At 59.0% G+C, this 14,098-nt stretch overlaps 1 protein-coding gene across 1 annotated transcript in view; it reads left to right on the forward strand.

Annotated features, from left to right (window-relative positions):
- Positions 1-14,098, forward strand: part of DNMT3A (DNA methyltransferase 3 alpha) — a 107,481-nt gene that overhangs the window by 38,899 nt on the left and 54,484 nt on the right. Inside the window, 2 exon segments of the mRNA XM_084901426.1 lie at positions 1,186-1,448; positions 9,828-9,932. Of these exon segments, the coding sequence (XP_084757552.1) occupies positions 1,386-1,448; positions 9,828-9,932 (168 nt within the window). The 5' untranslated portion in view covers positions 1,186-1,385.

Below are 14,098 nucleotides of genomic sequence, written 5' to 3' on the forward strand. Positions count from 1 at the left end.
AGGGGCTGTGCCCTGGAGAGAGACCCAAGCCTGTGCTTTCTCTGCTTCCTGGTTTTTTTCCAGGCAGGGAGCCTGGCTGGAGGGGGAGGGAGGAGAAGCCCTAGAGGGAGGGGGAGCCCAGCACGGCAGAGCAGGAACTGGAAGGGGAAGGGTGTGGGTGGGCCCAGATCCCGCCTGCCTCCCCTGTCCTCCTGCCAATCCCCTCCCCAGCCCGGCTGGCTCTGGAGCAGGGGCTTGGCCCACGTCGCCTTCTGGTGGGTGGGGAGCAGGCAAACCCCGTCTGAGCGAGCGAGCGAGCGAGGAGGCTTGAAGCCTGTGGCACCTCCACCCCCGGCCGAGGCCTGCGGCTTTGTTACTTCACTGGCTTGAGGCCCACACCTGAGACAGGGAGGATGAAAATCCCCTAAAATTCAGCAGTGTGGGTTCGGAGGGCCCCCCTCCAGGCCGCCGGCGTCTGAAAGGCAGATGGGGGGCCCAGAGAAAGGGGTCTCCCAGCCCCCCTCCGCGTGGCCATGGGCTGCGGGCAGCTCCTCTCCCCGCCCCGTGTCCCGGCCCCGAGCACCGCAGGCCTAGGCCTCCGGCCCGCAGCCCGCATCAGCCTCGGCTTTCTCTGCAGGCCCGCGCCCGGCCCTCCCGAAAGGTGACATTCATCTCGCTACATCCTGTGACGGCCGCTCACTTCCTCCACGTGGAGTGGGAGCGGTGTGGGGGTGGCTGCTGGGAGGACCGATGAAGAGAAGGAAAATGTAGCTGGGCTGGGGACCTCTGGGATTTCCCAGGGGGCGGCTGGCTGGGGCGGGAGGGGTGTGGGAAGCGTTCAAAGGAAAGAACAGTCGTGAATGAAGCGTAGGGAGGAGGCGGGAGGCAGCTGGAAGTCCCAGAAGCGACTCCCCCTGTGCTGCCGCGGCGGCGTGGACACCCGGGGGCTGGTGCCGCCTCCGAGGCAGGAGGGGCCCGACCGACGGGAGCCAGGCAGCGCCCGGCCTGTGCCTCCGTTTCCCCTTCTCTGTGGGGCTCGGTGCCGGAGCCGCTGGTGAGCCGGGGAGGGGAGTGAGGTTGGGAGGACCAGTCCTCGCAGGCCAGCATCTGGGCCCGGGGCCCAGCCTCGAGGAGGGAGGGGGTGGGACCAGAGGGGCTCGGCTTGGGGTGCCCTGCCCCACTGACCCCTCTTCTCTTCCCCAACAGGTGGAGCCATCGCAACTCCCAAACCCACCGGCAGCCTGAGGCAGAGACTCCACCGACTGTTCCCCTCGGAGCCCGCCCGGATCTATGTCTGAGTTTTAACCCTCGCTCTCAAAGACTACACGATCACCTCTTCCCCGCAGCCGAGCCGCCGCCCAGCCCCGCGCAGCCCCAGCCTGCCTCCCGCCGCCCAGCTGCCCGCCATGCCCGCCAGCGGCCCCGGGGACACCAGCAGCTCCGCCCTGGAGCGGGAGGAGGACCGCAAGGTGAGCAGCGGGCTCCGCCCGGGAACCTTCCAGCCCAGGTCGGGGAGGGCCCGCCTCCGAGTCACAAGGGCTCAGGCGTGCTGGGCGCTGGACCGCGCCACGCAGCCCGGGGCCTGGCTGAGGACTGGTAGCCCGCAGAGGCCGGGTCCTGGGGGCAGAGTGGGGCTTGGAGCTGGGTAGTCAGGATCCAGGACCAGCCCGCCCCCTCTGCCCCCGGCCCGTGGCATGTGAGCGGAGGTTCAAATCCCAGGTCTGTGTCTTTGTTGGGTTTGCCTGGCAGAGGCCTCAGATCCGGATTCCTTTTGGGGTTGGCTTTTTACTAGCTATGTCCTCAGGTGGGTCACTTTACCTGTTTCCCCAGGGTGACCCCTAGCTTCCCGAAGGCCAAAGCCAAGGTCAGGGCCTTGGGAGATGTGACACCGTGGGAGGGCTCTCTCCGGCACAGGCAGTCAGGCACAGGGCGGCGGTGTGCACATGCTGGAGTGACACTGGTTGTCATGGAGATGGTGATTTCCTGTCCCCCTCCCTGGCCCCAGGCTCTGAGCAAGTGGCACCTCTGCCCATGGAGCTGGTGGCTTCCTTGTTTTCAGAGCTCCACGAGGGGTGACCTCTTCACCCTCCTGCCAAACTCGAGGATGGGCCTCAGTCAGATCAAGGGGCTCCCAGCAAACTGGTGGGAGGCCCTGCTGGGTCCCGACAGGCTGCCTGGGACCTCGCCAAGCTGTGTCACCCACAGGCAACCCCCCCTTCCCTTCTCTCCTCCCCCCTCCCCCCCCCCCCCCGGCGGCATCAGTGGAATAGTAAACCCCGCCACCACCCTTCTGGGAAAGTGGTCTCAGCCACGGGCCCTCCTGGGGTGCCCTATCTGAAATGCCGTGGTCCCCACAGTTCCCTCTGCCTGCCCCTCTTTCCCTGCGCAGGGGTGAGGGATGGTGGTTCTTGGCGGTCTCCGGGACATTCATGGAGCACAGGCATCTTTCTGGAATTAGTGTGGACACCTGGCGCTGGTGTGGGCCCTGAGCACTCAGGGGTGGCCCCGCTCTGCCAGCCCTGTCGGGGCAGCTCTGCTCCCTGCCCCCTGCTCCCTGCCCCCCTCCTTCCTGGGCTCGCTCGTTTTATAGGGTGTTTCTGTTTTCTGGGTGGTTTCCATCTATTTGGTCCTTTAGGGACAACCTTGAACAAGTGGGGCAAGGACAGATGGCCCTAGTTTACAGATGAGGAAGCTGAGCCCAGCTCAGTGGTGGGTCCAGATGGGAGCCTGCCCTCCCTCCTCCTGGATCAGAGCCTTTCCCACAGAGCCCTGCCTGCGTGGGTCCTGGTGTGGTCACACACACAGGCACGCACGCGCGCGCATGCACACACACACACACACAAACACGCACACACGTGCACACACATGCAGGGAACATGAAGCCCAGACACCTGTCCTCCCAGCCTGGAAGCCTGCTGCGTGCCATGGAGGAGCGCATCCCCAACAAGCTGGAGAGAAAGTGCCCATGCGGCCCACCGGGCAAGGCTCCTCGGGGCTGCAGGTCATTCCCATCCTGCTGTCCCCACGGAAGAAGGACAGGTGGTCCAGGTTACCCACGGCACTCAGGCAGCAGCAGGCCCAGACCGGCCACTGTAGGGTCGGCCACCTGTGGCCACCTGTGCTCTTGAGTGGCAACTGTGGCCGTAATTCCCTGTCCTCCCTGAGCCTGGCTCTGCCTCTCTGGTGGATGAGGGGGCCCTGGCCCTCCTCCCCGGGTCTGATGTCCTGACTGGTGCTGGCACAGCTTGTGTCCATGTACTTGCAGCTGATGGTCAGCTGCCCCCCCAGGTGGGGATGGTGGGGACAGCTGGGCCCAACTCCTCCCGGTACTGGACCAGGCTGCCCTGGGCAGCAGAGCCGCTGGTCCTTCTGGGGAGAGCAGCAGGTGGGCGCTCGGTGAAGAGAGTTCAGAACAGAGAGAGGTTTCACCGGGGGAGGCGTCAGCAGGCCCAGGTCCCGGCCCCGAGTCTGCCTTCCTGGAGATGTGACTTGAGGCCATCTGGGCTTGCGCTTGCTCAGCTGTGGAACGGGGATGGTAACTCTAGCTGTGCCTGTTCTGCAGGGTGTTGTGGAAGTCAGATGAGGTCACGGGCATGGAAGTGCCCTGCAGACAGCAAAGTCTGGTCCAATTATGAGGGATTAGGATTGCTATTATTATCTACCCAGAGTGACTGCTCTGGCTCCAGCGGCATCAAACACATACCCAGCCCCAGATCCCGGTGCAGATAGAGCGAGCTGGTAGACTGGGGTTGGAGCACGCCCACAACACGCATGCCGGCCCGCCTGGCACACCTCCCTGGCACCTCCGGGCTGGCTCCCGAAGCTCCAGGAAGTTGCCCGGGGAGGGCGGGTAGAGACGCTGACAGCCGCCCCAGCAGCCTGTGAAAGCCAGGCCGTAGGCAGGGCTGCCCGGTTGCTGCAGAGGGGGAGGATGGGCATGGAGCCCGAGGAGCCTGGCAGAGTTGCCAGGGGTACCTGGCACAAAGCAACTGCTTGGGAGCCAGAGGGAAGGGGTGTGGCCACCCGCTGGCCCCTTCGCCGCCTGGCCCCACGTGCCCTTCCAGCTGCTCTCCTGGCCACACCCCCAGGCACCTTTCACTCCTGTACTTCCTGGAGCTGCCAGGCCTTTGTTTATGCCGTTTCCTCTGCCTGCAGTGCCCTTCTCCTAATTTCCTCTGATCAAAACCCTCGCTTTCATCGGCCTTGAATTATAGCTTGTTGTAAACCAGTGGTTCTCAGAACGTGGTTCTTACCCATGCGCCCATCGATGGACGCTTAGGTTGTCTTTTGGCTGTTGTACATAATGCCGCAATGAACTAGGGGCATAATGTTAAGTGAAATAAGTCAGAAAGGGGAAGACAAAACTATAGGACTTCACTCACGTGTGGAATCTTAAAAGAAAGTGAACAAACGAAATGAAACAAAAACAAACTCAGAGAACAGATTGGTGGTTCCCAGAGGATAAAAAGGTTGAGGGTTAGGCAACAGGGAAAGAGGGGGGAGGGGGAGGTCAATTATATGGTGATGCGTAGCAACTAGACGTTTGGGGGTGATCGTTTTGTAATGTACACAGATGCTGTATTATAATGTGCACTGAAACGTATATAATATCTAGAGGCCCAATGCACGGAATTCATGCCAGAGTAGGCCTTCCTCCCCTGGCTGCCGGCACCAGCTTTCCTTCCCTCTGGCACCCGGGACCGGGCTTTCCTCACAGCCCCTGCTTTGTCTGGAAGATCTTCTGGAAGGACATCCAGTCTAATTTAGCATATTACACTTTTATTATTATAGATTTAAAAAATGTGATTCCTAAGCCAGCCGAACCAGCACCTGGAAAGGTTAGAAATGCAGAAGCTTGGGCCCCACCCCGGACCTGCTGACTCAGAAACTCCGGGGAGAGAGAGGCCCAGCCATCTCTATGTTGTAACCGGCTCTGTAGGGGGTTTGAGACATACTGGTGTGGATAATAGCCATCCCCACTGCTGCCCGTGGAGGGCAGGGCCCCCGGGCCTCACTGGCACAGAATAGGCGCTCGGGAAATACTTTGTGGGTAAGATAGAAAAGAAAATGAGAGTGGGTAAGGGCCCTTCCCAGGAGAATAATCCCAGAGCCCAGGATCAGGAGGTGGGCTGCAGAGCGGTGGGTGATGGGCTGAGGTGGCCACCCCGTGGCTGGGCATGCACAGAGAGGTCTGTGTATGTGGTACCCTCCTGGCACCTGCCCAGCACCCCTTCTCCCTGCAGCCTCCAAGCCATATGGGGGGCTTCTTGGGGAAGCTGGGAGTATGCAAGCTTTGGGGGTCTGAGCTCCTAGGCTCTGGCCAAGGTGGGTCAGTTGAGTACATGTGGGCCACAGCAGAGGGAGGGGAGCTAGCCGTAGGGGAGATGGTGGAGGTGAGCGTCAGGGAGGCCAGGAGTCTTTGTCCTGGCTTAGAGAGGATTAGGGAGGGAGGGCACCTGTGTGGAGGGGAGAGAGAGGGGCAGAGGCAACAGGAAAGAGGACCAAGAGCATTCCAAGCCTTAGGGCTGGAAGGACCTCCTCAGATACCCATATTATGAATCAGTGCCTGGCCAGGAATCCAAGGCCCTGGGCCGGGTCCCGGTCTTGCTGCTTCCCAATCCCTTTTGGCCAAGACGCATTCGGTGCTGATGATCTGCCAGGTGCTCTTTTAAGCTCTGTGCTTGCATTCTCTTGTTTCATTCTTATAATTGCTCTATAAATTAGGCACTATTATTTTTACCACTTAATCTGATCAGCGAGCCGAAACCGGTTTGGCTCAGTGGGTAGAGCTTCGGTCTGCGGACTGAAAGGTCCCAGGTTCGATTCCGGTCAAGGGCATGTACCTCGGTTGCGGGCACATCCCCAGTAGGGGGTGTGCAGGAGGCAGCTGATCGATGATTCTCTCTCACGGATGTTTCTAACTCTCTATTCCTCTCTCTTCCTCTCTGTAAAAAATCATTAAAATATATATTTTTTAAAAATCTGATCAGCAAGAAGGAACTACGATTACCATACAGAAATGACCCCCAACGAAGACCCTTGACATTTCAGGACTGGCAAAGCCCCAGCTTCCATGTTGGCATGTGGAGAAAGCCTTTGGGGGGGCCCTGTGCCATGTGCCTCCCTGTTATTCCTCACCTGGGGCCACATGTGCTCTCGGCCACATTCAGCCCAGGAGAAAGGAGTGGAGTGCCCTGATGCCACCCGCCTGTGCAGGGCCTGCCCTGGTTGAGAGAATGTGGGGCTCGCCAGGGAGGCTGCCGTGTGCTGAGCCTGAGCCTCGGGCCCCTGCAGGGCAGGGTGCTTCATGCCTGGTCCAGCATTCAGGCCTCGGGCTCCCCAGGGCTGTGCTTAAGGAACCAAAGGTCCCAGAGAGCCTGGGTTAGGACTCGCACCCGGGTCTGAGTGACGCCAGGCCCTTCCCATCAGGCCCCGAGGCACAGCTTTGTGAAAAGCATGTTGTTCTCGGTCAACATACCATTCTTCCCCGATGCAGTCATGAGTCACAGGGCCAGGAGGGAAGAAAGCGGCCCCTGGTGCTCCGGGCCTGGCTGAGTTCACACGGCCGGCCGGTTCGGGGCTGACCCCCTGAGGAGGGTGAGCAGGTGGCTCGGGGCCGCGTCCCTCAAGGAGGCGAGGCGTAGCAAGGGGTTCATTCTCGAATCTGTCACGGGACCCGTTTCCCTCAATATCTTTGCTGAGCAAAGGAATTTAAAATATGCTTATCAAATCTGCAAGTAGCGCCGAATTAGGAAGCGTCGCTAATACTCTGAGAGGGGAGAATCTGATCCACAAGGGCCTCGGAGCAGCTGGAAACCAGTAAGGAACAGATCTGAGAGCCCAGGCTGGTTTCCTCATCTGTCAAGTAAGGGAACTAATTAGTCAATCCTCCCACTGGGAAGTGGCAGGAGGGGCTGAGCGCCTACTTAGGTGGGCTTGGGGAGGGCAGACGCGGGCTGGACTCCTGGCTCTGCTCTTGACCACAAACAACTTCAAGAATGTTTGTAACCGCTCCGGGCCTCGCTTTTCTCACCTACAAAATGGGGCTAAGAATAGCTGTCTCGCAGCCACGTTACAATCGAATGAGGTAATAGACATGGGAAGTTGACATGTGATACTCAATCACGAATCGCTAACCTCCTCCGCTCCCACAGCACATCCTCACCAGAATTATTCTCAAAAAGGGCCTCGCCCCCTTCCTTTCCCCGTCCTCCCTCCCTCCTGCCCCGTGCAGATCCCAGCTCAGGGCCCGCACACACAGCCATCACTCACGGCGACAGACACACCCAGCCTCTGGCTGGGACTGCTGCAGGGAGATTCTCAGGGATCCTGGAGCTCCTCCATCTTTCCAAAGTGCAAAGCTGATTACGTCCCTCGCAGAGCTTAAGCCCCTGCCGAAGGGCTCCCAGGAGCCCCCAGGATCAAGCCAAGCTCCTTAGCCCGTGTGAGGGAAGGCCCCTCAGGATCTGCCCGGCAGCCTGGGCCCCCTCTCTCCACTGCCTTCCTCCCACCCGAGTGCAAACAGACCGCACCAGGTGTGAAAGCGGGCTACTTCCCTCCCCCGCGCCTTGCCATGGACCCTTCCTTCTGTCCCAGCCACCTTTCCCTCGGGCTGGCCAGCAGACCTTTAATTTTCCAGCTTGCTTCCTGGATTCCCTTCTCCTGGGCCTCCTCCTCCCATCCCCCCATGTAGAATGGACTCATAGGCCCTTCTCTTTTAGCGCCCACCATCCAGCACTGCAACTGGCAGCTACTGTCCTAGCCAGGCCACCAGCTCCTTGAGGTAAGGGACTGTGTCTTGTTCACCTTGTGCCTAGGTCGATGCACCTGACATAGGGAAGGCACTCAGCAGTACTTGGGGTGTGACTGTCACATGGTAGGTGCTCAGTAAGTGAGTCCATTCACACAGAGGCACACAGGCCAGTCCACCAACCTGCACAAGTACAGCCATGCTTGAGGCCCCTGTGCCACTCTGATCATTAGGACTCCAATGCACTCTCCAGGCTTACATATAAGCATGTCACTTTACATTTACACCTGTAACTCTTTTACGGCTTTCAAAGCACCTCCACGTTCGGTGGCTTGTTAGATTAGGTAGCTACCACTAGCCCCTCTCAACGTCTGAGGCTACGCCTTGACCTACATTTTAACTCACTGCTCACTAGGTGGATTATTTTAAGTCACATACAACTTCTCGTTCTGATAAGCTGGCCTGCGGCGATAATGATCTCTCAAATGTGTGGTCCATGGTAATTAGCGAAGCATTTTCACATACGTTATTTCATTTTTATTCTTTTACACTTTACAGAGAGCAGGGATGGTATTGTTCTTTTTCCATTAGGCAGGCGGGAAATCTGAAGCTCAGAGAGGTTACCTAACCGGCGGAGAGCCAGGAAGTGAGGACTTTAGAATAAAAATTTAAATATTTTGATTTCCAGCCTATGGGTCTCTCCACTACATACCCTACTGTGCAGTGTGCTGCTGACACATGTGTGAGCGAGTGTGCACACACACACACACAGTGAAATTATAAGCATGCAGGCAAACCACGGTAAAGGTACACCCCACGTGCACACGTCCACACACAGCTGTCCCAGGAGCCTCACCCCTAGACACGGTGCCCATCTCGCCAAGAGAGATGCATCCCACCGAGCCCTCCCCCAGAGCCAGCCAGCCAGACGTACGTGCTCCTTCAGAACGTACACCGGATGCTACCGACCCAACATCCGCTGAGCAGATGTCTCAAGTTGGGGATTGAGTAGAGGGGATGAACTTGACGGATCTAGCCAGACACTTGCCCGGGCCCCCTGGGACAAGAAGCATGCACAGCCTTGGCCAGCTGGCTGGCCGGCCTCCCAGGGCCTGCCTGTGATTGTGAAACTCAGTGAAACCGATTGGCTTCACCGGCCAGGACCGCCCGAGGACCAGGTCTGCAGAGCCACAGCCACAGGGCCCCGCACAGCACACGCACACACACTCTCACAAACACCCACTCACATACATGCATACACACTCTCACGCACACATGCTCACATGCACGGCCTGCCCAGGCGGGGCCTGCAGAGAGGTGAGCAGCAGGTGTGCTGCTAGACGAGGGGTAGGGAGGGCAAAGGCTGATGGTGTGAACAGCCACATTGCACCCGGTGGCACTGGAATCACGGCAAATGCTCATGCTTCCTTCCACACGGCCCCCCAGGGCCCCGGCTCTTTCTGATCTCAGTCATTCTTCCCTTGGCCACCTAGTGGACCTCATCATAATAGCTGAGGGGGGTCAAGGTGAACCAAGGCATCGACCCTGAGATGCTCCTGGGAGGTGACAGGCATATGCGATGCTAGCACCGCATGGCAGACCCTTCAGGATATATTTTACATGTACATCCCCTGCCCACCAGCCCTCATTCCAAGTGTCGCACGCACTGCCAATATTCATTACTAAATTTACTACTTCTTTCCTTGTGATGTTATTCTTTTCAATAAAGATGATTCGTTAAATAGACGTCTAACTTCATTTTGTGCTGTATAAGACTTTCTTCCATATAAATAAACTCACGTCCAAAAAAACACCATCTTGGTCGGTGCGGGTGGTGATTCTGCAGTTCAGAAATGTGGCCGCCAGGAGGGAGGGCTGTGTGTTTGCGTGGGGTGTATCTGGGTCTGCCCCTGAGTCCCCCGAGGCGCCCGCCCAGGGTGGCTCAAGCTTTTCCAGGCCGAAGGGGGTAAATGAAGTGCATCCCTGCCATGGGGGGACCACATGGCGCTGGCCGGGAGGGTGGCTGGGGCGGGGGTGGGGCGGGGAGGAGGCCGGTGGGATCCAGCCGTGGCCTCACTGGCTGTGTCTGTGCCCGCAGGAGGGAGAGGAGCAGGAGGAGGCGCGCGGCAAGGAGGAGCGGCAGGAGCCCAGCACCACGGCCCGGAAGGTGGGGCGGCCCGGGAGGAAGCGCAAGCACCCGCTGGTGAGTGTCGTGGCAACCCCACAGCACACACGCACACACAGGCCGTGATGGGGGTCTCTGCGGGCCCTGTGAATGTGTTCGCTTCCCCGTTCTTTGAGCCCCTCAGCCACTCCCAGGATGTCCCTTTTCTACACGGAACTGTGGGTTTGGGCAGAGCAGGGACTCGAACAGGGCCCCTGACTCCTGCCTTCCTTCTGAAAGGGCAGCAAGAACCCTGACAGCGCAGCATTTGCTTCTGCCTAACCTGCCTGCACCGGCCCCGCCCTGCCCATCCACACACCCACCCGGAGGACCTGAGGAAGGGAACTGAGATAAAGGGGTCTGATCAGAATGAGTAGGGAAGGCATGCCGGCTAAGAAGGCCCTTTGTAAGGGAGGGGGAGAACTGGGTTCTGGTTGAGTCCCATGGAAGTGTAGGCTACAGGCTGCCCGCAAGCCCCTCCGGGCAGCTAGGTGCTGCTGCCCCTGAGTCTAGGAGGGCTCGGGTTGCCCAGAGGAGGAGTGCTCTGGAGGGCAAGGCCTGTGGGCATAGCCTGCCTCCCTGTGCCTTAAACTGAGACAGAGCAGTGATTTTCCGCCAGCACCGAAGACAGCTGGTTCCTTTCTTTTAGCCCCTTCCAGCTGAGAATGGGAAACTTGAGGCAGGAAGGTAAGGAGAGGAGCCAGAGCTCGGATTTGTAACTGCCCTTCAAGGAAATGCTCTCAGCAGGGCAGATCCCCCCTACCCCTTGGGCAGCGCCAGGGTGCAGGGCTGGAGTGAAAGGAGACAGCTGAGGGAGGGAGGGAGGGAGGGCCGCAACAGCTGGGCCTGGGTGGTTCCCTGAGCCCGGGGTTTGGGAACCTGCCGGGTACTGGAGGGCACCACCCCCAATTCTGCTTGAAGATTTGGAGGGGAAGGGGATGGGAGCGGGCATTTATTTGTTAATGTTAGGCATTTTAATATTAACGCAAACATGAGTCTTTTATGGCCTGGAATGAAAAATTCACATGAAGTTGAAAGACAAAGCAGGGGACTTTAAAGGAATGCCCACCTTGCAGCAGACTGCAGGCTGCATCCTGGGGTGCCTTCTCAGCGTGCCCCTCCGTCCACCTCCACCCCTAGGGCACCTTGTGGGAGAAGGGGGCAGGGGCACAGTGCCAGCTGGAGTGGGTGGGGAGGCAGGCTGAGTCAGAGACCACTGGTGATTGCACACCTGCACGTGTGCCCATGACCCACCGTCCCCGAACTGGGTGCTGGGGATAAGAGCCCCCACCAATAGCAAATAAAGACCTTGCAACCCTCCTGTGAGCCCCTGGAACCAGCGGGAGGGTCCATCGCTGAGAGGTGGGGTGCAGCCCCGGGGGCAAGAGGGAGGCGTGTGGAAACGTGTCCGGAGATGTGCGTGTGAGGCGAGAGGGGCACGGCTGAGTGGGGGAAGGGGCAGTGCGTGTCATAGGCTCCCAGCCTGGAGCAGGGCCCAGTGTGGGAGGAACAGCTCTGTGTTTGGAGTCCGGCAGACCTGGTTTAAATCCGGCTCCACCGCTCACCACCTGTGTAACCAGGAACCTTGGGCCCCCCTTCCAAAAAAAGAGAGACGATACGCATGCATCCCTCCCAGACCCAGTGAGAACTCAATGGGTTCCGCCACCAAAGAGCTAGTGCTCAGCAGAGGTCAGTCCTGTCCTTGCTGGCCAAACCTCTCCTCTTCAGGAGGCCACAGCAACCTCCGTTTGGCAGAAGAAACAGCCCTGGGTTGATCGTATCCCAGCTGTGGGGTCCTGAGCACGTTACGGACACAACCCTGAGCTTCTGCGTACTGGTACCATGTGACCAGCAGTCACACCTGCCCTGGCCACTCAGCAAAGTGAGTCCAAACGTGCAGGCCGGGTTCCAGGTGACACCTCACGATAGGCCCCAGGAGAGAGGAGAGAGAACATGGGGGAGGCAAGGCTGGTTGGAAGGCCTGGGGCCGAGGCAGCTGCTGTGAAAGGACCCCTTGCACATTGGGGAAGCGGAGAAAGACAGACCCCAAAGAGAGCAGCCAGCACAGCCCTTCCTGGACATCAGGCCCCGGGGCGGGGGTAGGGGACTGGGTAGCAGAGGAGGAAATTCATGCTACAGCGAGAGGCCAGTCCACCCATGGTCGCCCGGCCTAGAGGCCATACGGGTCACTCGTGCTTGAGCAAGTGCTTGACCTGGCCTCCTCTCTCCCCAGCTGGGGAGCACAGCAGGGAAGGTTTCTTGGGGGCCTGGTGCAGCTGTGGCCCTGAGAACCACTGGCCGGGAGCTTTAAGCAGCTGAGTGTGTGTCAGCCAGCTAAACTGGAAGGGGGAGGGAGCTGGGCTCCGGTCCCAACAGGTGGAACAGAAGGAGACGTGCTGGAAAGCAGGAGAGGAAAACCTGGCTTCAGGCTGGGCTCTTTGTCTGTGCAAAGGTCGCCTGAGCTACATCTGTTAGTGTCCTCGATATCCCTCCGGGCCCCGAGGTTAGGAAATCTCTGCCCCCGAGGCCTATCTGTGCTGGGTGCCTTCCACTCATTCCTGCGCCTGCACCTGCCTCCTGGCTGCACCCTCACCCAGGCCTGACCCCAGGACGGTTTCCCAACCCCCAGCCCTTCCTCCCCCAGGACAAATACTTCATTCCTGCCAAGCAGCTCCCAGGGTGGGGGAGGCCACACAGATCAACAAGACTTAGCTTTCAACCTAGGAAGCTGGGAAGGAGACCACACGTAATTCCACCTACTACAGCCCGTGGCACATCTCCGCTCAAGAATCCCCAGGATTCTTAGGGGACAAGATCTGGAATGCTCCACCTGGCCCCCTGCCACGGGGTCTCTCCGGCCCCTGTCCTGGTGCTCAGTAGCCACCTCTTGCCACAGACACATAGGAACCCTCTCTTCCTGCTGCTCCTTGAACACATCAAGCACGTGTCACAGCCTCCTCTTTCCTCTGCCTGCCCCAGAGCCCAGCCCATCGAAGCCTCGCTTGCAAAGGCAGCCCAGCTCCGCCATCACGCACCACACTGACTCTCCCTGTCGGACTGTTGGTAAAATTTACCAAAATGAACACCAAGAAGCTAAAGGCATGTGCTCACCCCGGTCTGCAAAACTGTCCCCTGTCTGGATCCAATTTATGCGCAGAATAAGTGTTTAGAAACGTTTATATCCGTTTGATCCTACGGCCACCTCCAAGCGCATAATTTTGTATTTCACAAAAGTTACATTTCTTTTTTTTTTTTTTTAAATATATTTTACTGATTTTTTTACAGAGAGGAAGGGAGAGAGATACAGAGTAGACAGTTAGAAACATCGATGAGAGAGAGTCATCGATCAGCCTGCACGCCCCCCACCAGGGATGTGCCCGCAACCAAGATACATGCCCTTGGCCGGAATCGAACCCGGGACCTTTCAGTCCACAGGCCGACGCTCTATCCGCTGAGCCAAACTGGTTTAGGCAAAAGTTACACTTCTTGATGTATGGGGAATGAAAACAACAAAAGCAAAGGCAACCACCTAACCTCTCAGGGCGCCCCCCCCCCCCCCCCCCCCCCGTCCCCGACAGCTGGAAAAGCAGGTGGGAAGAGCCTGGCTTCCCACGAGATGTGCCACCTGCATGGCATGGTGGTCCCTGAGCTGAGCCTCTGGCACTGTGTGCCCACCTCCCTGAGGACAGGGAGCGTGAATAAATGCCCAGCGCTGTGCCACACGCGATGCCTACAAAGGCCTTCCCAACAGTGACGCGTGTGACCCTGACAGCAGACCCGGGAGGGGCAGGTGGGGACCGCTGTTACTGCCTTCCTCGCTCAGAGGAGGAGGCTGAGGCTCACACCTCCCAACTGCAGAGCCCACCGTGCCTGTCCCTCCTCACCCCCTCTGCTCACACGATCCCGAAAACGGGGCCTCCAGCATTTTCGTTAATGTGTGAAGGCAGGGCTGTTTGAAAACGTATGTAGATCTGGTCCAAGAAGCATACAGAGGAAATGTAACGGAGGGGGGGTGATTGACCCACACACCAGGGAGCCCGTGAGGCCGCGGGTAAGGCGGTGGTGGTCTGAGGCGTGAGAGGCGGGCCTGCTAAGACCGGGCCTGGCGGCGGCTGCACCACTGGCCTCAGAGCCAAGATGCTCTTGATCAGAGCCGGCAACAGGAAACAGGAAGCCGCTGCCGGGCGGGGCGGGGCTTCGGGAGG

Source organism: Pipistrellus hanaki (genome assembly GCF_964339955.1).
Source record: "Pipistrellus hanaki genome assembly, chromosome: 12".
NCBI lineage: Eukaryota > Metazoa > Chordata > Mammalia > Chiroptera > Vespertilionidae > Pipistrellus > Pipistrellus hanaki.